This window comes from Lissotriton helveticus, chromosome 1_1 (assembly GCF_964261635.1).
Source record: "Lissotriton helveticus chromosome 1_1, aLisHel1.1, whole genome shotgun sequence".
Lineage (NCBI taxonomy): Eukaryota > Metazoa > Chordata > Amphibia > Caudata > Salamandridae > Lissotriton > Lissotriton helveticus.
In genome coordinates this window covers 553419092-553441591 of record NC_136057.1, presented here as the reverse complement: position 1 = coordinate 553441591, position 22500 = coordinate 553419092, and the positions used below count along the sequence as shown (strand labels likewise).

The following is a 22500-nucleotide window of genomic DNA, read 5'->3' as shown; positions in this document are numbered from 1 at the left end:
ATACTCAGGCAGGGGTGTGTTTGTGAATGTACTAAGACCGGCTTCCTGACATACAATACCAAGGTAGGTCATTCCAAAAGGTATGGCAGATGGGTACTACGACATGCTCTGTTTAACATGGAGAAATGTGTAATAGATAGGATTAGTAACATTATGAACAATTAATATGGTTGGATTGTTTGTGTTTTTCACCATTCTAATAATAATAAACAATGATGTGTCTCTTCTTTCCAAAAAATTGCAGTTCATGTTTAATTTACAGAGATTAGAGCTTTAAAATAAATATTTGAAAATGCATCATTGTCTCCTTTTTTTGTGAACACTTTGGGCATACAAAGTGATGATCAAAAGGGGCTAGATCTGTTTCCATGCATTGCTTAGGAATCAGAGAGGCATGTTTGAGGTTTTGGCTCTGTAAGGCTAGGGGTTTCAATATGGTACTGTGATCTAGCCAAACAAAGCAACATTTACTGATTAGATAAGAAGACTTAATCTCTGTATTAGGAAGATTTGTAGTTCTAAATGCACAGTTCTACTACATTCATAGGAACTGTACAACAACTCAAATATAATTGCCATTTCTTCAGACATTAAAACAGCTCAAGCATATTTAGAAGACCCCTCTAGTCTTTAATCAACACATATAGGCCTGCCTTCTAATCTTCATTTAAGATAGTAGATAGACAGTTGCACTACTTCTTCAGGAGGTAAAGTCTGGTTCCTTCCATGTTGGATTAATATCCAGCTCACATGTGGCACCACCTTGTATCATCTTCGTTTCTCCAATATTATTAAGCTATGGAGGTTATACCTTCATCTTTGAAAAAGTCTATTGTTTCCCTCCCTTCTGAAGAAAAAGAATCTTTAATTAACACGTTCCCAACTACAACCAAATTACTCTTCTTCTCTCATTGACCAAAAACCTTGAGCAGTTAGTATATAGGCAACTCCTGGACTATTTGGTTGTCAATAACACCTTGGATGATAGGCAAAATGATTACTCACCTACAAGACACTAAAAGTGCTATGGTATTAGGAACATAAGACGTTAGGGCCATACTTGATCATGATCATTCATTAGTGCTGATATTCCTTGACATCTCTGTGGCCTTTGACATGGTTGATGATAACTTGGTTGATGATATTAGGGACAGACAATTGGTGGGACTCTGCTAACAGGTTTAAATGCTTCGTGGAGGGTAGAGTTCAAGCTGTGAAACTTGATGTTTCCTTTTCTAAAGACACTTCCTCCATGCTGGAAATCTTTCAGGGGGCATCCGTCACTCCCCCACTCTTTAATGTGTATGTTCACTCCCACTTCTCTCTAACTGCTGTTTTATGCTAATGAAAGACAAATTAATATCTGGCTTTACCAGAAGCAAGCATCCTCTTTGGGGTCTATTTGTGTTACTCTTTTGAGGATTTCCCACATGCCAAGGTGCAATCATTGGCCAGATACTTCTTGGGCAGCCAAGATTTTTTTCATTGGAACTTAGTTTCTGAGATGGAAGTCCTATCTTTTTCAGCGGGGGCGAGGCAGCAAAATATCCTCAATAACGGCTCCTTGAGGCCAGATACATTTTCACTGAGGACCCACTAAAACTGATTTGCTGGTGAGATAAATTTCCATGTGGGATGGGCATACACTCTTTTCCTCTGGACTTCATCAAAGACTCTCTGACTTCAGGGGGAGATGCATAGGCCTTTAAGGATTGATGCAGCAAAGGCATTGAGCAGGGTCCAGTGCATGTCCAGTAGTGAATGGCCATTTAAAATCCAGGAAAAAGTAGCTTTGCAGCTTTTTGTTTTTCTGTAGCAACAAAGGAGGTCATCACACTAAGCCATGGAGTCCACTTCTTTGTCCTGAGTACAAGAGGGACAAATTTCAAACCTTCAGAGTTACACAGGAAGCAGGATCCTGTATCATTTTGATCTTCCAATGATCTGGAACATTTCCTGAGAAGGGATCCTTGAGGTGCTACCTTTATGGGTTGCACTAGTCAGTCAGTGGGGGTGACTCCTGGCCCCTCCCTAACTAATGGAGTAAGAGTTCCAGAGAAAACCCTACCCACTTTTCCAACAGTGCAACGTACTGCTAAAATTCAATAGGGGAAACTCTTCCACCCTTCCGCAGAGCCATTGTGTTCATCCAAATGTGTGGCCAGGGAAAGAAGCCCTCTCTCAAATAATCAGTCCAAAGTGGTTCCAAAGTGGTTTTTTATGGGTGCTTTCCTCTCATTGGGCATGGAGCCAGTATGGCTAGGTTGGACCTGGAGAAGAAAGGCATGCTTTCCTCCAGGTCCATTTTATACTTGCTTGTATAATGACAGACCTCACCTTGGTCCCTTTATGTTAATGAAGATCCTGGGCCCACCCTAAATTCCCTTAATACAAGCAGAATTAAAACACAAGCGCTCACTCATGATATTGCCTCTTCTGTGCAAGCAGTTTTCAAACCTCATTGTCAGTGACACTGTGGCAGGCCAGCTGTCCCAGACTAAAGCTAATTAGCCTAACTGGGAATGAAAACTATAATTTCTAAAATGTACATATATTTAGTAAAACTCGGACTTCACCAAGGAATTGGACTGGAAATACATCTGAAAGACAGACTTTGAATGACTATTGTTATGTTATGTTATGTTATATAACTACGAATACGAAGCTGGGTATTGCTGTGTAGCAGGAACAGTAAAAGGCTAGGCATTGAAAAGCCAAGTTTTTAAACGTTTCCTAAAACTCAATAAATTAGGAGCTGCTTTGATACTTATAGGCAAACTGTTATAGGGTGCCAGGCTTCAGAGGAGAAACAGCTGCCCCCCCACTTGAGTCTCTTAAATCCAGGGCGAGAGATCATCAACATAATTTTTGATCGTGGGTCTCGATTGGGTATGTACCAGGAGAAGGAATGTTTAAGGCAGCTGGGATCTGAGTAATGTAAGGCCTTGTGGGTAAGGCACAGTGCCTTGAATTTGATACGGCCAGTGTAGCTTCTTAATGGACACTGAAACAGGTTGAAATTTGGGCAGATCAAGAGTAAGTCTTGCTGCGGCGTTTTGAACGCTCTGTAATTTCCGTACATTCTGTTTTTGGAGCTTAACACACAGTCCGTTACAGTAGTCCAGTTTCAAAAGAAGTAGTTAAAAAATGACTGTTTTCTGGAGGTAAGGGGAATGAAAGGTAGAATCTTCTTGATAATTCATAACATATTGAAACTGGAGTAGACGACCGAACAGATATGTTTTTTAAAGTTCAGTTTCTCATCACTGGTTATGCCCAGATTTTTCGCTTTTCAGACCGGGTTGGGGAGAATTCCTAACTCCGTAGGCCAGCATGCTGGGTTCCAAAAATTAGGTTGATTGCCAAAAAGAATGACCATGGTTTTCTCAGAGCTCAGTTTAAGGCAATGCTTGCCCAAACAGTTGCTGACTGCTCTCATACAGTTGTGAAACTGGGAAATTGGGACTTCTACAATATTGGAGTGTGGGAGAGCCCAAAGTATCTAATCAGGGAGGAGAGTTCGACACCATAGATAATAAAAAGTAGGGGACTCAAGAAAGATCCCCGAGGGACCCCAGCAGGGAAAGGACTTGGATATGAAATTCTCCAACATAAATGAGTGCTCCCTGTAAGTTAAAAATGATTGGCGTAAGCCAAGAGCTTTGTCAGTATTGCCCAATTTTTTTAGGCGATCAACAAGAGTAGCATGATCAACCGTGTTGAACGCCACCTACAGGTCGAGGAGGATAAGTGCTGCAGAATCTCCTTTATCAAGGATGGTTTTTAGTTAATCAGTAGTCTTTAATGCCATCTCTGTGCTGTGTCCCACCCTGAAGCCGAATTGGGCGGGGTCCAATAACTGATTGTCCTGAGTGAACTGTGGCAGTTGTGAATTGATAAGTTCTTTGCTGTAAAAGGCAGCCTTGAGATAGGGCGATAGTTCGCTGTATTATCTCGGTCTAGATTAGGTTTCTTAAGAAGTGGCAGGATGGAACCCCTTTTACACAATTTGGGGAAAATCCCAGATGTTAGTAAGATATGAGAGAATTGAAACTGGAATCTTTTTAAGTATTGAAGGAGGACAAGGATCATGAGGTGGCCCTGATTTAGTGGCCCTGAGTAAGTTAAGGACTTCTGCATCAGTGACACATGAAAATTGGCGGAGTTTGGGTTTAAGATTTTTGTCAAGAGAATTTGGGTCAAGAGTGGAAACGTGTGTTGTAATAGAGATATTGCTAGGGTCTGAGATTTTAAAACAGGTCACAAAATTAGGAGGCTATTTTTTCACAAAAGGATAGACTGTTGTTATTGCCTCTATTCTCAGTGGGTTTGGTGAGTTTGTTTATAACTTGTAAGAGTTCTCTAGTGGAATGCTTGGACGTTTCTATGTGTTGTGTAAAAGAGGCAGATTTTTTCTTAGTAATGGTTGCCTTATAACTAGCCAGGGACCGTTTGTAGATTACTTTATCAGGGGAATTATAATTTGCTCTCCATTTCCTTTTAAGTCTTCTACAGTTTTATTTTTCAAGGTAAAGAGTGTCAGTGAACCTGGGTGCAGATTGTTTACATTTATGAGCGCCCCTATATTTTTTGGGCACAGCTTTGGCAATGGCAGAGTTTAGCCACTGTGTGTAGTTCTCGGGGCCCTGCATTGAATCGATCCGTTGGGCATGACACACCTGAGGAAGGTGTTGTTGCAGAATATCAAAGTTGGTTTTAGACCAAAGATAGTGTAATATAGGATAGTGGTCTGTTTTCCTACTTTGAGCAGGGGGGAGAACAGTCAAATTGAAGGTGATGGCTTTATGGTCAGACCATGCGAGTGGAAGAAACTCCTTCACGGTGATGGACTGATTGTTGGAAACGGTGGCATCTTATATGTGACCACTGTGTGTGGGCTGATGTAGAAGTTGAGAAAGGTTGAAGGCATTCATTATGTTCAGAATAGCCTCAGTATCTTTATCCTATGTGCAGTCTAGGTGAAAGTTAAAATCCCCAAGTACTGTGAAATCACTGTTACAAGCCCCTCCCTGGACAAGAGTAGAAATTAAGTTTAGAATCACTTTATGGGCCTGGGGTAGATAGATAAGCAAGCCTTTGAAAGTGTAGTTGTTTGGTACTTCCAAAGCAAAGGGTAGGGATTCTCAATCCAAGCTAGGCGTGGCCTCCGGTTTACACTTAAAATGAATTTTGTAAATTATTCCTAAACCTCCACCTTTTTTATCAACCTGTCAGCTCTTATCAATGAGTATCCTGGAGGGGCTGCTGTTAATAGATCTGGGTTGGAGAGGTTAGTTGCCCATGGCATGGCATGTGAAACAAGAGAACATGCATTAATCAAAGCCAAACGAAATTCAGAGGAGGTCAGAGACTGAGGGCCTTATTTATGAGGCCATGTGTCAGTTTTGAGCTGCTGTTGCGTCCTTTTTGTGATGCAACGGCAGCGTAAAACATGCCCCCTGTTGCGTTCTATTTACAAAGTGCCGCATCTAAGCAGATGCATCACTTTGTAAACCCCTGCGCTACATTATACCTGCGCCAGGTATAATGTATGCAGAGTGGGCATTCCCACGCAAGTAAGCCTCATAGAATTGACGCAGTGAAATCTATGAGATTTCCCTGCATCACTTCTAGGACGCCATTGCGTCTATATTTTACCCCTGCCTCACAGCAGGCGTAAGACTGACACAAGCCCTTTCACATCGGGCTTGGAGCAAAAAAACGATGGATTTAGGCCCAGATCTCTCTACTGGGGTGAATGTATAAAATTGTTCTGCATTCTGTCCATCAACTGTTGTTTTTGCATTTGTCACCCTGAGTGGGCCGGGTATGACCAGACGTGGTTCCCGTGCTCTCCATGCCACTAGAATCAAACTATCCTGGCTGAAGAGGGGTGAAACCCCAAAACCGGTCCTAGGATGCTTGATTCCAATCCAGGGAGGACCTGGCTTGGCAGTTCGGGCTGGACTATTCCCATGAGGCACAGGGTCAAGACTGATTTGATAATGGCTGGGTTCAAACTGGATTGGCATGGTGAGCAAAAACACGATGGATTTAGGCCCAGATCTCTGTACTGGGGTAAATATATGACATTGTTCAGCATTCTGTCCATCAACTGTTGTTTTTGCATTTGTCACCCTGAGTGGGACGGGTATGACCAGACCTGGTTCTCGTGCTCTCAATGCCACTGGAATCAAGCTATCCTGGCTGAAGAGGGATGAAACCCCTAAACCGGTCCTAGGATGCTCGTTTCCAGTCCTGAGAGGACCTGGCTTGGCAGTTCGGGCTGGACTGTCCCACGAGGCACAGGGTCAAGACTGATATGCATATAGCTGGGTTCAAACTGGAATGTCATGGTGAGCAAAATAAAATATGGATTTAGGCCCAGATCTCTGTACTGGGGTGAATGTATGACATTGGTCTGCATTCTGTCCATCAGCTGTTGATTTTGCATTACTCAGTAGCAGGGCCACATACTCTATTAGCACATACATGACTCTGCAGTATCCCACAGTGCTGATGTCATTTTGGGACTGTAGTGAACATGTGTTTTTAACGGAGTGATAGAAGTGAACATGACCATATGTAGCATTTAAACAGTGGCGACTCACTGAGGGAGTGCTGTGGGGTGGTGGGGTGGGGGGGGACAGGACGGGGCAGGGCAGGGGTAGTGGAGTTGCGTTCGCTGCTTCGCCAACTCGGCACAAGGTAAATGGTTTTATTTATATATTTACTTACTTTACTCTGTTCTGTCGTATGTCCGAGTCCACTACCCCCTGCCCATCACCGCCCCACCGCTCCGCGGCACTCCCTCAACATGCCGTCACTGCATTTAAATATTATCCAAGTTAATTTTGCACCTTAAGAAGAATGAAAAGTTAGAATTCAGATCTAACAAGTTGGCAAATGACATATCAGGATGAGAAGGTTAGCAAAAATGTCAGTTGTGTATAGCATTAGCTTATGCTCACCAGCAAGTATGTGCTACTTGTTAATGCCATGGAGTGTCTAATAGTAGCTGAGCATAGTTGCTGGCTGTAAAAAATGTGGCTATTAATTGCAAAGGATGTGAGTCCTTCACAAGCAATAAATACATCTGCAGCTTTATGTTTACTTGGAACTAACTACCCTAATGTAGCAGAGCATTTTACAAAGAGAGAAAGAGGCAATAAACCATCACACCTAATACTCTAGCGGGGTAAAGTAAGCCATAAATCAAAGTAGTGCACAGACCTGGAAGACCGGCCCCCCTCGTCTCTCTCCCAGGAAAAAATGCATGAACAATTGCAAATTCAAATGGCCCAGCACCATAGTTTTGTTCACATGTTATGTTATGTTAATTATACTTATAGAGCGCACGATTACCCGGGGGTGTCCTGCACTGGTAGCTCATCTCTACTGAAAAGGGATGGCACCTTCAAGGGGTCTATGGAAAGAACTTACATGGGAGCCACAGCTCCTCCCCCAAGGGACAGAACCCCCAACTAACACACCTGCCTGACCCTTTCCCTCCAAAACATCAAAGGGGAGCCTGTCCTGTGTTTTCCTCCTTTATTTCTGTGGGCTTGTACTTGCCCAGTCCAGGTGTAGCGTGAACAGTTAACTACAACCTGACAATGTCCTTCTCACGTCTTCCCTTCCCAGGAACTGGGCTAAGCACTGTTAAATGGCTGTATTGCTTGGGGGGTAGGTAAGCTTTGATCCACTTGCTGGCCAGCAAAGTAATTAACTTGTTGCATTAGGAGGGATAGAGGCATGGACTCTGATTATGTCTGAGGCAATGGAGTAGGGCCATTCTAAAAGTGCCATAAGATGTACAGTGGATCTGGACTTGGAGTTTACTCTAAGATTCATACCTGACAGGTATCCCAAGGCCTAACTATAGCAAAACTGTGCAATGGCACAAATGTCACCATAAGGTATAATGCAGTGAGCATATAGCCTTTCAGTAAGCACTACAAACATACCCTATGAATGCACAATCACATTATAACGCTAACACAAGGTCAGAACATATACCTGAAGGGTTCCTGCTGCAATCAGTTACCTTTGTGCAGATACCAGGCTGAGCTAGTCAGTAGTCCCACATGCCTACACTTGTGTGAACACATGTTCACATGTAACTAGTTGCAAGCCTTCTACCATAGCTGAGCAACAGTGGTTTTGCCATAAAAGGCGGGCACTGGCGGTTTGCATTCTCACTCCATTTCCGCACAATGTATTGTGAGTGAGACTCAGTTGGTGAGACTTACTCATAGTAACTGTCCAAAACTAGGTAGTCAGAAAGCAAAAAATCAAGGTGGGGGAATTAAACGCGTGGAACCCATTTTCTACACTGGATAAGAAGAAAGAGGCAAGGTGATGGGGAAGGCCTCTTGTGTGCCGCGGTTTACCAGAAAGGGTCAGATAGAAAACCTGAGGAATTTACCATAGCAATCCAGATCATATATATAAAATTGCTCATCTTTGTTGATGAAGTATGTAAATAATACTGCTATTTCTACAGTCTTGATCTGACATGTCCATTCTCTTTGATCAAGTGCTTTCTCCACACCTGAGAAAACACAGTTTTCCTTTCATGTTCATTCCTTACTTACAACAGCATGTACATATTGTTCCTGCAGGAGTGGTCTTGTAAAAAGCCAATTTGGGAGGAATTAATGGAATCAGGTATACCAAATGCAGTCTGTGTGGTAGGACCTTAGCAATATTTTTAACATAAAATCCAAAAAGTAAATGGATGTTAGCTGGAGCACCATAGTGGGTCCTTAACAGGCTCATGAATGAGGGAAGTCATCATCTTCTTGACATCTGAGAGCAGATAATCAGTCCTTTCAGCATGCAAATGTTGTATAAGAGACAACCATCCTTTCCCAGGTATCTTCTCAGAAGTGTGAGCCTTACTAACCTCTGAGAACCATGTCTCATTAATACTGCCATCTAGAGATTACCATTCCACAAACCTCAGTTGGGGCAGTGAGTTATAGTATGACTACTTACAGAAATCAGTATGCTATTATCATCTCTTATTACCAGAACTGTTATCAACCAAAATGGATATTCCTCCTAACAATATGAAGAGCTTATATTTTCCTTATCCAGTTCATGAGGGTGTCCCTTCATTAATCTCTTAATATATACTTTTTGGAGCACTCTAGTCTTTTTCTGATATTTAGTCATGTCTCTTATTCTTGCCGCTCTAAGACACCTACCATCTATAGTGTCTATCTGGGCATATTGCACTTTTTTTTACTTCCAAGTAAAAGCCCGTATTATTTGGCAGTTGTTTTTTCTGCAGGCATTTTGTATCTTCAAGTGTTCTCGTGCCATCTTTTCATGTGGCGTGATACATGGTTTAGGTCCAACTATAAAGCATTGAATCATGGTCTCATATGCCCCATCCAAAATGTCACAACTAGGGAGATCTGCAGGGAGGAAGCAGAAGATCCAGAAATATTAATTCAAAATACTGATGCTATTTCCGCACACAGAGAATGTGCAATCTTTGCCTCTTCAATAGAACAATTTATGGGCCCAGCAGAGCAGGATCCTACAGTGAGTCTAGCCTTTAGGTGGCATCCAGCTTTCTGAATACATCCAATATAAGGTCCTTTTATGTTCAAATATCCTCTCATAACAAGTCACATCATGCAGCAGGATATACTACGTGAAAGGTCACTAATATTAAAATATGAACCCATACTGCCCCATGAGACTTTGTTGAGGTCACCTAGATCTGGTCTGTAACAGGAACAGTATTGACTATTGATGAGGAACACTGAGCAACAAGGAGAAAGAAAATAGAAAAACATTGCCCCTAAGCTATGTGTTAATGAAGAATAATAAGGAACATGTGCACCCGTTAACCACCTAGAACCAGGTGCACTAAAAGAATACAATGGTTCCTAATGGGGTAGTTAAGTTATAGAAACATAGAATAGTTGTTCATATAAACATCCACATTAATGCACATATAAACTTGAGAGAACAAAAAATTGGTGCCAATAGCAATTGAACAATTTTACATAAATTAAATGCATCTTACGCATGCTCAATGTTCAAGTGATCAGAAAGTAAGAGTTAGAGAAAACATGAAGGTGCGGCACCCAATTTCTGCATGCATTGCACTAATCTGATGGCATAGTGTAACTTTAATATGCGGTGCATGCGCCTGATTCATTTGCACCTTGCAATCATTTAGCTAGCAAAGAAAGCAAAATCTGGTGTATTTGTGGTTCAAGTCAAGGACCATGCAATGCACTTAGCATTTACTTTTCAAAACTGTGGATGGAGGATTCCATTCCAATATCAAAAAATTGATAGCTCTACTTTTGTCCTTTCTTTTGTCCTAAGGCCAAGTAGATTCGTTAACTCCCACTTTAGCAGCTAACGTGGGCTTCCCACGAAAGCCCCTGGCCTGGTGTACTTTTCTTATATTGGCTTTTTTGGTCTGTAGACAAACGTTGATAAAAACAATCTAAGGACATGCTAAAGCAGGGCTGGCGAGAGAGAATCAAGTGAGTCAAGTTAAGTGAAAGAGATAAAGAAGTGATGTAAACAAAGAAAATGGACAGTAGCAGCAGCAAATAGTACAAGAGGGAGAGAGAAAGATAAGAAATAAAAAGTAACATGAGGAAAGAAAGAACAAGTACCCGATAAAAATGGTGCCTCACTTGTGTGGGAGACCCAAGTACCCGCGACAGTTAAGGGCCTAAAATAGTTTTTGATGGTCACTGTTGATGTTGCCTCAAAAAATGTTGTGTCCTTGCCTGTCGCGGGTACTTGGGCCTCCCACACAAGTGAGGCGCCATTTTTATCGAGAGACCTCGGGGAACACTGGGTGGTAGGAAATTTGTGTCAGCCCAGTGAGGACACAACTTTCCCACACAAAAATGTGTGAAAATTTTTATTTTTTCAGCTAAAATTGAGGTTTGCAGGGAATTCTGGGTAAGGAAACATTGGGGGATGCACGCAAGCCATACCTCCTTGGAAGCCCCCGGTTGTCTAGTTTTCAGAAATGTGTGGGTTTGGTAGGTTTCCCTAGGTGCCGGCAGAGCTAGGGTTCACAAACTACAGCTAGGCACTTTGCCTAAAAAGGGTAATTTTTCACTGCGAAATTGAGGTGTGACCATGTTGAGTTTTGCGCCATTTCCTGTCACGTTCACTAGGGCGACCCACACAAGTGAGGTACCGTTCTTCTTGGAAGACTTTAAGGAACGCGGGGTGGGTGGAAAATTGTGGATCCATGCAGATTCCAGAACTTTCCACCACCGAAATGTGGGGAAAATGTGTGGTTTTTTTTTACAATTCTTTAGGTTTGCAAGGGATTCTGGGTAACAGAAGCTGGTGGTCAAGTCACCCCATCCTGGATTTCCCTCGTTGTCTAGTTTCTAAAAATGTATAGGTTTGCTGGGTTTTCCTAGGTTCCGGCAGAGCTCAGGTTCAAAAACTACAGCTAGGCTCTTTACCAAAAACGGGTCAGTTTTCACTGCGAAATTAAGGTGCGACCATGTTGCGTTTTGTGCCATTTCCTGTCGTGGGCACTAGGCCGACCACACAAGTGAGGTACTTTTTCTTGGAAGACTTTGGGGAACGCGGGGTGGAAGGAAAATTGTGGATCCAAGAAGATTCCAGAACTTTCCACCACAGAAATATAGGGAAAATTAGTTTTTTTGACAATTTTTTAGGTTTGCAAGGGATTTTGTGTAACAGAACCTGGTGGGAGGCAGTAATCTCACCCCATCCTTGATTCCCCTGTGTGTCTAGTTTTCAATTCAATTTTTCCTATATTTAACTTTTAGTTTCTATATAGAAACCTTGATGGATCTACACAAATGACCCCTTGCTGAATTCAAAATGGTGTCTACTTCTCTAAAATGTAAAGCTTTCCAGGATCCATTATTGCTTTCATACCCATTTCTACCATTATCTGGAAGGAGGTTTAAGGCACAAAAAATAGCAAAAATAGGCTAAGTCCCAGAAAAAGGCCAAAACGGTATAAAAAAATATTGGTTTTCTGACAAACGTATGTCATTCCCAAAAAGCTGGGAAAATGGTGATTTCAAACCCCTCAAACCCTTTTTTGATACTATTTGCAGCGAAAAACCCAGATGCTTTCATTTGCAGCCCGTTTTTCCCATTTTTCCATCAAAAAAAATATATTGCTGTATTTTGGCTCATTTCTGGAACCCCTCAAGGGAAATCCACAAACCCTGGGTACCTTTAGAATCCCCATGATGTTGGAAGAAAAGGACGCAAATTTGACATGGATACCTTATGTGGTAAAAAGGTTACAGGGGCCTAAGCGCGCACTACCCCAAATAGCCAAAAAAAAGGCTTAGCACAGGGGGAAAAGGCCTAGCAGCGAATGGGTTAATAATCGCAATTAAGGAATCACAAAAGTCTACCTTGATGCATGTACCTGATGGTTTCTTCAATCTGTAAATTGCAAAAACTCTGAAAAGTACAACACTTCATTTTGGTGCACACATGAAAATCTGCATTCCTAACAGCCATTGGAGTTGTCTTCAATCCAAACAAACCAACGTCTCAAAGCACTTTTCTTTGAGTGAAAAAAAGCTAGGTTTATATAAACATGTTTATACCCTACAATAGAATTTCAATACTTTTAAACGTGACAGTTAGAAATATGAGTTCCAAGAAATATATGAGAATTCTGTAATGGAAAGTGAAGTGGGAAATGAATAATTACCATGGACGTCTCACTGCAGCACAAGAGCTCTTGCACTCTAAAACAAAAAGCTACTTTTGTGATATCCCAGAAATGGTATAATGTACAGCTTCTTCTATGAACATTTGAGTACCTCTTTTACTTAAAAAATACGACTTGTGTCGACTTCACATTGTATGTTGTTTGTTTTCAGTTTGAAAGAAAAAGTAGGATAAAGAACAGCTGGCGAACAATGGCATACTCACAATTTCATTGAAAGTTGGGTTGCTATTTTTTGTTTTTGCTTTCGTTTTTCTTCTGCTCACTTCATCTGGATCTGGTAAAAGGTAAACTTCAACATGTGCGCTTGGTGCAGAGCGATCTGGCATATGCTAAAAAGACAAGCATTTCAAATTTACTGGCATTTGGAAATTGTACAAGCGATAAGGCTACCTAGTCAAATGAGGCAAAGTCTCAGAACAAACAATTGACACTTTCAAAATAAATGTAAACAATCCCTATGTATTGTGCATTGATAAACTGTTAATATTGGACAATACGATAAACACCATGATATATGTATGTATAAAAACGAATTTGCATCTCAGTAGTTTAATTTACCCATTGTGACCTCCTCCTCAACCCCAAATTAGAAATACATGGTTGGACCAAGGACAGAAGCAACTGATTGACAAATCACAGGTGGGGGTGGGGGCACATATCTCTTAAACAGAATGCGCAAACACCACAATGGTCTCGGGAGACTGGCACCAATAAAATACTTTTGACCGGCGGGGCGCGCATTTACAAAAACACCATGAAATAAGATACCATACTAAGTTAGAAAGACGCAGCCAATGAGAGCACCACATTCACATTACACTCAGTGATCACATTTTTCATACTGGGCATCTGGACACGTACCCACTAGACCTGCAGTATGTTCACACGAGAACGAGGACCAACTGTGCTTCTTATCAAACCCCCAATTTATGGCCCTGTTGTTAAAATCTAGATTGCGACGTAAACATTATCAGCGCCATCTTGTCCCCTTTTAGGCTCACATGTGCGCGTCAGTAGCAGCCATTTTGAATGCCATGGCCTCTCTGCCCACTGCCGATAGCCAGCGTGTCTCTCTCTCCCTCTCTCCGGCCTCGCAAGCATCCCCCTCGCTCGGATAGCCCCCGATGCCTCCTGCCTGGGCCATAAACACATCTCCAGCGTGACCCTGTCTCCGAGCCACATCCCGTGCTGAACCCCTCGCTCTTTCATCTCATTCAAAGAACAGGCCCTTTTGATAACCTCTTCCTCCCCGCCCGATTGTCCGGCCTGATCCCAGGCCATCACCTAGCCCAGCAGATGCAGTTTATTGCCCCCTACAGTAGGACCTCGCCTCACATCAAAGGAGCGGGGATTAATCAATGCCTTCACACCCCTAGATCCGACCGATCGACCACATTCCTGTTCCCAGCAGAATGTCCAGCTGCGCGATAGCCATCATGCTGAGATTTGGGCGGGGACTTCTACTGTAAATGTGTGTGGGAACAGGCCCAAAGTGAGGATTCCGAGGATGTCTTTCCGTACATCAAAGTATTGACAAGAATGTGTTTCATGTAATAAAGCAATAAACCTGTGTATAAGAGGCCAGGCCTCAAGGATGCGCTTAGAGCACCTCGAGAAGATACCCTGTTGTCTGATTTGATGTGTTCTGCTCCGTCGGAATAAACTCCTGTTTCCTGCCTTCCAGTCTCCAGCGCCTGCCTCTTTATTTGGTAACCGTGAGTTGGGTGAGAGGCGGCTAACGCCGGGCAAACCTTGAAAAGGGGTAATCAACCTGATCTGCCGGACCCTTTTTCTACAATTGGCGTCCCAAACGTGGGGCCCATCAGCGACACGTGGATCCAGTGAGAGAGGTCCCGACGACAGTGTGAACGACTGCAACGATCGGGAAGAGCTCCTGCCCGATAGACCCTCGTCTGGCAGCCGATCATCCGAACTTCACTGGTTCCGAGCAGACCTCTCTCGAGTGATCTACGGTCCTGACTGGGAACCATCAGGAGTGCCACAGCAATTACGAAGAATAGAGGACGATCGGGCGCTGGATTCGGAAGACAGGAAACTGTCCATGCGGTCCGGGTAAGGTCGTGTAACACGACGAATTGCGAATTGATTGTTTGATTGTTTGAAAATACTAGTATTACTCATTTGATTGTTTCTGAGAGATTCTCTATTTGCAAACAAGCACAGAATCGCCATACTCTGTTTAGTCTTTGCAGATAGTGAAGGGTAGGTAACGGAGGCTTTTGCCCCCTTTGTAACCCGTCGTGCCTACTTCCCTCTCCATTTGATTGATTGTTATCCAAGCATTTACTGCTTTGGAATTGGTTCTCTTTGGATCATTCTCTATTTACAAAAAAGCACAGAGTCGCAATACTCTGTTTAGTCCTTGTGAATAGTGAAGGATAGGTAACGCAGGCTTTTGCCCCCGTTGTAATCCGTCGTGCCTATTTTTATCCCTCATTTGATTGATTGTTTGTCCGAACATTGATCGTTCGGAATTGGTTCTCTTTGGGCTATTCTCTATTTACAAATAAGCACAGGGTCGCCATACTCTGTTTAGTCCTTGTGAATAGTGAAGGATAGGTAGTGCAGACTTTTGTCCCCTTTGTAACCCGTCATGCCTATTTTTGCCCCGTTTGTTGGTAGTTGGTTCAGCCCGGACCGCTTATTAGAGGTGAACCATCCGGCTCCACTGGAGGGCACCCCTAATAAGGACATGTTTACTAAATATGGACTAGCCGCCGTGGCTTATAGTAAGCTGTGGCATAAATACACGAGAAAGGATCGGGAAAGTCAGTGGCCACTGATAGGGTCCTTTGATAACGACAAAATAAACGCGTTGGGAACAGCCCTTTATAACAATAAGACAACACCCACTATGCTCGATAGCTTCGGCATGTGGCGCAAAGAAACAGAACAGCGGAAAAAGAGAAATGAGGTCAGGTTAGAAAAGGAATTACGCAAAGCAGCTCACCTAGCCGCTAACAAATTGAAGGAAGAAATAAAAGAAAAAGAGGAAACCAAGCTAAAACAAGATTCCGAAGCATCGGGCCAGTGTCCCGTCAGGACACCCTCTACACTTTACCCCGAGCTACCTTCGAAACAGCGAACGAACGATGATCTACTACTAGGTCCCCCGATCATCTACATGCCCCCTCCATATGCCCCTTCCCAACCCTTAGCGCAGCACCCGCAGCCCCCAACGACAGGCGAGAGTAGTGCCGGAGCATCGGTCCTCATGGCCTCTGCGCCGACCGAACCCCTCGCACCCAGCGTAGCACGAGCAGCGACTTCAGATGATCCCGAAGATGGGAGGAAAGACCCTGCTAGATCGAATAGATTAAGTAAGGATGAACGAGCAGGGATCGATAAGATTGTAAAGACACTGGTGGTGCGAAAGGAAAGTGAGGATTATATAACGGATATGTACAATACATATGCCCATAGCCACAGACGACACTTTGTCGTACGCCTTTGTTACCATACCCTTAATGCCTATGAAGACCGATACCAAGGTAAAGGCCCTGAAAACCTAACGACTCTGTATAGGAAAGTTGATGTCGGAGATGGGGACGAGTGTGATGTGACGAACCTCTTCACGCGTACGCTTGAAGTTTTTCGCCACCTCACGGAACAGAAACCAGAGACTAACACCACGACTCCTGCAGCGACTGAAGCCAGAGTAGAAAAAATTGACACAATGATGCCCATAAAGGAGGCCGCTCCCTATTGGGTTACCCCACGAGGGCAGGGAACACACGATGATATTAACCACCAAGATGCGAGAGAGAGGGTAGTTTACAACTGGGTTTACCAACCATGGGATCGGCAAGACATCCTGACTTTCCGAAAGTCCTTGCCTGATCTGCGTAAGAACCCCACGGCCTTCTATACAGAATTAGCCACCGCGTTGGGTTCAACGATTATGACCCTAGCGGATATCGATTTGTTTTTCGGGCTATGTCTGCCAGCTGATGTGTGGAAGCAAATCCGGAAAGTCGACCACCTTGAGCTGTTCGGAAATACCTGGACACAACTCGGTAATGTTGACAAACAACGGGAACCGGGACAGAAACCTTTGAAGGCCATTCTAGACCTACCAGATAAGATTGTGCAGAAATTAAAAACCCTAGTTCCAGAAAGGAAGGTGGACTGGTCGATAGTAACGGCCTGTCACCAGAAACCCCCGGAAGACGTATCAGAATACTTCTCCCGGTTTGAAACGGTGTTCTCCGATTACAGCGGCCAGGACATGACCACTGCAACCGGACATCACTTGTTTGTCCAGAACTATGTGAAAGGCCTGACACCAGAAGTCTCGCAGAAACTACAGACTAGCGAGAGTAGTTGGGCGGCCTCCAAGCCCGCAGCTATCCTTCAGATGGCTCAATACTATGAGCGACAGAAGAACGAGAACGATCAAGCGACTGAGAAAAAGAAAAAGGACTTCAAAGAGAGGGTGATGATTGCTCAGTTGCAAGGGGTGACTATAGGAAGGGAACAGTATAGAGGGAACTACCAGTCGAATGCTCCTAGAAATCCACCCCCTAGACACCGCACACCCGCACCCGGCGCTCCATGAACAGACCTCGATGAAGACCAGTGTGCGTTTTGCAAAGGATTTGGCCACTGGAAGTCTCAATGTCCAGTTCTGCAAGGAGCACTCAGAAATAAAGACACGAGGGACGTAGCGGGCGGGCCGAGAAATAGAGGACAGGGACAAGGGCACACAAACGACACCAACAATGACAGACCTGGCAGACCGAACACGTTTGACCGTCCCCGACAGAATCAGTGCCAACAGTCTGACTGCGACAATGCCCGCGACTTTGCATAGGACTGCCAAGGGCAAGGGAGGGATCCAGTCGAGCTCTATGTTGACCAGCAAGGCCCTTATGTCACAGCTAAGGTCCTAGGTACGAAGTCTCCATTTCTGGTAGATACTGGTGCAACACGTAGTGCGTTGTCTAAACGATTGATTCCCAGGGCACCCTTGTCTGGCTCACATGTGACATCAATAGGTTTTGATGGAACGCCCTCCACTAATCCCTTGTCCACACCGATCTCTTTTAACTTGGACAATAACACCACTGACACGACGTTTTTGCTCTCCTACAACACCCCCGACGCCGTTATGGGACTTGACTTATTGAAACATTTTCGAGCTACTATTAGGTGTTCACAAGACGGAGTTCGAGTCATTCTGTACGACAGCCCAACACTGCTCAGATCTTGTCGCACACAACGCATGTTTTCCATCACTGACGCTGACTTGTCCCTACTCGACACTCTACCTCTGTACCTATGGGCAAAGACTGACTCAGACGTAGGGCGCATGATGATAGACCCTGTACACATAACTGTTCGACAGGACGCAGTGCTCCCAAAACTCCCACAGTATCGGATATCGCCCGAAGGCGAGAAGGCATTGGTGAAAATCATCCAGTCCCTGGTAGACGCAGGAGTGGTAGAAGAAGTAGTTAGCAATGTTTGCAACAGCCCTATCCTACCCATTGTGAAGAAGCAGGGTGAGGGAGATGAAAAAGCGTACCACTTCATCATCGACCTACGAGAAGTCAACAAAGTGGTTGTACCCCAGTACCCTGTAGTCTCAGACATCACCACCATTCTAACCCTGATTCCTTCCACTGCCACCACCTTCACGGTAATCGATCTCAAGAACGCATTCTTCTCCATCCCCATTCACTCAGACAGCCACTACCTTTTCGGCTTCACTTTAAAATCCCGCTCATATAGATTTTGCAGAGCACCCCAGGGCTACACTGAAAGTCCAAGCATCTACAGCCAGGCCCTCAAGAGACAGCTGGATGCAGTCCAATTGCCGGATGGAGTGCTGTTGATACAATACGTCGATGATATCCTTTTGGCGGCCGACACCACTCCACTTGCAGTCACAGCCACCATCCAACTCCTGCACTTCCTCACGGAAAATGGCCACAAGGTCTCCAAGAAGAAGTTGCAATTCTGCCAACCTCAAGTCACTTACCTAGGCCACCTCTTGTCCAAAGACGGGAGAAAGCTCACACCCGATCGAAATCAGGCTATTCTGGAGACCCCTATCCCTAAAACCCCGAAGCAAGTCCGCTCTTTGGTAGGCCTCACCTCCTTCTGTCGACAGTGGTTGCCAAATTTCAGTCTCATTGTGAAACCACTACTTTCCCTACTGACTAAAGATGTCCCCTTCCCGCTCCCTTGGACCCCTGAATGTCAATCCTCCTTCAAGGAACTACGAGACGCCCTTTGTTCAGCACCCGTCCTAGGAACCCCTGATTATACAAAGCCCTTCTCTCTCTACACTCACGAAAGGGAGGGATGCGCTTCGTCTGTCCTGACTCAGACCATTGGCCCCAAACAACGACCATGTGCCTATTTCTCTGCCACTCTTGATCCTGTAGCAAGAGCTTTGCCTGCCTGCCTTTGAGCAGTAGCCGCTGCTGCTGTCTCTATCCGACAAAGCGAGGGAATCGTACTCTCGAATTCCCTCACGGTACTAGTGCCTCATGCTGTTGACACCCTCCTAAACCAGACCAAGACACAACACCTGACCAGTGCACGGCTGACTGGGTACGAACTGACACTGCTCGCACCTCACATCACGTTGAAACGATGCACCACACTGAACCCAACCACCTTGCTGCCTCTGCCTGAAAACGATCCCGATGTGCCCCCAATACACGACTGTGTGACCCTCACGGACGAACAGACTAGGAGTAGAGTTGACGTCCGAGACACTGCCTTCCCAAACCCTGACGGAGAGCTATGGGTAGACGGCTCTTGCATTAAACTCCCCGACGGCACCACCTCAGCTGCCTATGCAGTTACCACAGCCCGAACTGTAGTTGAAACCGCTCGCATCACGCAACGATCCGCCCAGGCGGCAGAACTGATTGCCCTCACCCGAGCATGCATCTTAGCAGCAGGAACCACAGCAAACATTTACACCGACAGCCAGTATGCCTTTGGGGTGGTTCACCATTTTGGGCTCCTTTGGAGGGAGAGGGGATTCCTGACTTCGCATGGTACACCCATCTTGCACGGAGATCTGGTCTCCGCCCTGATCGAAGCCGTCCTCCTTCCCAAACGACTTGCAGTCATCAAATGCCAGGCACACAAGAAGGTGACAGACATCATTGGACAGGGAAATGCACTAGCCGACATCACTGCTCGAACCACAGCTGAGAATAGGACGACGACACGCATGTACATGACTAGGTCACAAGCAGAGAAATGGACAGACGCTAGGGACACTATTAGGGACATTCAAACGGCTAGCTCACAACATGAATTGACTGAATGGGCACGGGTGGGACTGAAGGATGATGAAGGCTGCTGGCGGACACAAGACTCGAACAAATGGTTACTACCCGATTCATACTTGATTCCCATTCTGACTATGGCACACTCCCCTGCTCACATAGGACCAGCCCCCATGACCGAACTTGTCTCCAAAGTCTGGCACAATGATAAAATCGCAGACTCCGCCAGACGACTGGTCCAGCAATGTTTGATATGCCTACAACACAACCCTGGGAAAGGAACTGTAGTAGCCCGGGGAGGGTTTGGGGTTCCCAATCACCCATTTGAAGTCCTGCAGATGGACTACATCCAGCTAGATAGATGCCAAGGCCTGAAGTACGTACTAGTTGTGGTGTGCGCATTTAGCAAATGGGTGGAAGCCTATCCAACCCGTGACAACACTGCCATGGCTACCGCAAAGATACTATTAAAGGAATTCTTCCCTCGTTACGGCCTCTGTCGAATTTTGTGGAGCGACAATGGCCCCCGTAGCCGAAGTTATCCAACTCATCTTGAAGGGGTTGGGTGTAAAACAAAAGTTCCACGCAGTCTTCCATCCCCAATCTGCTGGTCTGGTTGAACGGCATAATGCCACATTGAAACTCAAATTGGCCAAAATAGTGGCTACCACAGGACTGAAATGGCCAGACGCACTCCCACTGGCATTGCTCTCAATGCGTTCTACCCCCACCAAACACCACTTGACACCTTACGAGGTTGTATTTGGTCGGCCTATAAATATCTGGTCTGCACCAAAACCGACATCCATGCATGACGTCCCGGACGTCCTAATGTCTGATTACTTATGCCAGTTGACTAAAACCCTGTCTGTTATCCACCAGGTGCTGCATGCCATCCCTGATGCTTCCAGGGGTCCCGGACACACCATCCAACCTGGGGATTTCGTTCTGATCTGGAATTTCCAGCGTGCTAAGAGTCTGGAACCCCGGTGGACGGGCCCCTGGCAAGTCCTCATCACCACCCGAACAGCACTTCGAGTGGAGGGAAAACGCAACTGGGTACATGCGCACCACTGCAAGCGGATCTCCTCGACTCTGACGACAATCGAAGACGTGGCCGCCCAGGAAGAGCTCCTGAAGAAAGACCGACCATCACTGAACTGCTATCCAGACACAGAGACACTCGAACTGGCAAAGATTCCCAATCCCACTGTGCCATCCAGAGAAGGGTATAACCTGCGACGAAAGGAGGGAGCTTCGGCTAAGCAGACCACTGACTAAGTCATAATTCTCAGAACGGTGGCCTAACACTTCTAAGGCTGTCAGGAGAGAAAGCCTGACGAAGTTGTGGTTCTGCCCACTACCGAGCACCTTGAAGATGATGGAAGCGCCCGATACGAAGATGATGGAAGCAACCGGACATCCGAAGACCCACTACAGGAACCCGAAAACTGACAGGTTGCACAGCTCAAAGACTATTGCTCTTCTTATCACTCTTCTCTTTTGCCTCCTCCTCATGACTACCTTCTGGATCGTGGAAGAGAACGCACCGGCTCATAAGACATTTCTAACGACTGCACAGCCTACCACCATGAAAGAACACTACCTGGTCTCTCTTTCACCTCAAATCCAAGAAAGGCGTAAGGAGTTCTGGAACAACTCCTTCGTACAGTTGCTGCACCAACACAACCTTGCTGCAAATGCCACGAATTGCTGGATCTGGGGGTTGATACTGCATGCCACCGGACATTCCATCCCCTTCATCCCTTCACCTTTCTCTGTTCATGGCTCCTGCCTTGCTTGGCTGATCATCTTGCAAGAGAGCTACAGAGACAATGCCACTTCCAGCAGAACTATGGCCCATTTCTTTCATGAGGTCTGGCAGAACAAAACTAAGAAAAATACTGCACCCTTCTGCCCACAGACCTCCAATGATTCTATCCATATGGACATCCCCGTCAACGAGCGGATTGAAATGCAGGTATTTAACAATCCGACCAGACCCACTTTCTCCTACCTCCGTAAACGAACAGCTGCCACCCTGACTGTGGCCCTATCTGTCATCAACGTCACAGGCCTTATGTGCATCGAAGGGCTTGGGACACAGCTGGTAGGCCGCAGCACTTGCCACATCATCCGAACCTTGGACTCCATTGACCCACCCTCTTTCGTCTCCTCACCGAACATGTACTTTGTTTGTGGTACAAAGGCCTACACCTGGCTCCCCAAAGGCTGGGGGGCACCTGTTATATTGCCTTCGTCCTTCCTCCGACCTATGTGGCTCCAGCGAACCATCACAGACACAAACGAGCCAAGGACATTGAACAAGCCGACTCTACTGGAGCACAGTTCCTCGATGCAATAAAGGGACTCGTTCCACTCTGGGGCCCGATGGCGAACAGTCGTGCCATCCGACATTTGACCCAGGCAGTTGAAACAACAATGAACATCACGGCTGGTATCCTCATGAACAATACAGCCGAGCTTCAGGCG

General features: G+C 45.3%; 1 protein-coding gene across 1 annotated transcript in view; it reads right to left on the bottom strand.

Moving 5' to 3' along the window:
- PIK3C2G (phosphatidylinositol-4-phosphate 3-kinase catalytic subunit type 2 gamma) overlaps positions 1 to 22500 on the bottom strand; it is a 2201800-nt gene that overhangs the window by 20895 nt on the left and 2158405 nt on the right. Inside the window, exon 33 of the mRNA XM_078674033.1 lies at positions 12937 to 13062. Within this exon, the coding sequence (XP_078530159.1) occupies positions 12937 to 13062 (126 nt within the window). The remainder of the gene's footprint in view (positions 1 to 12936; positions 13063 to 22500) is intronic.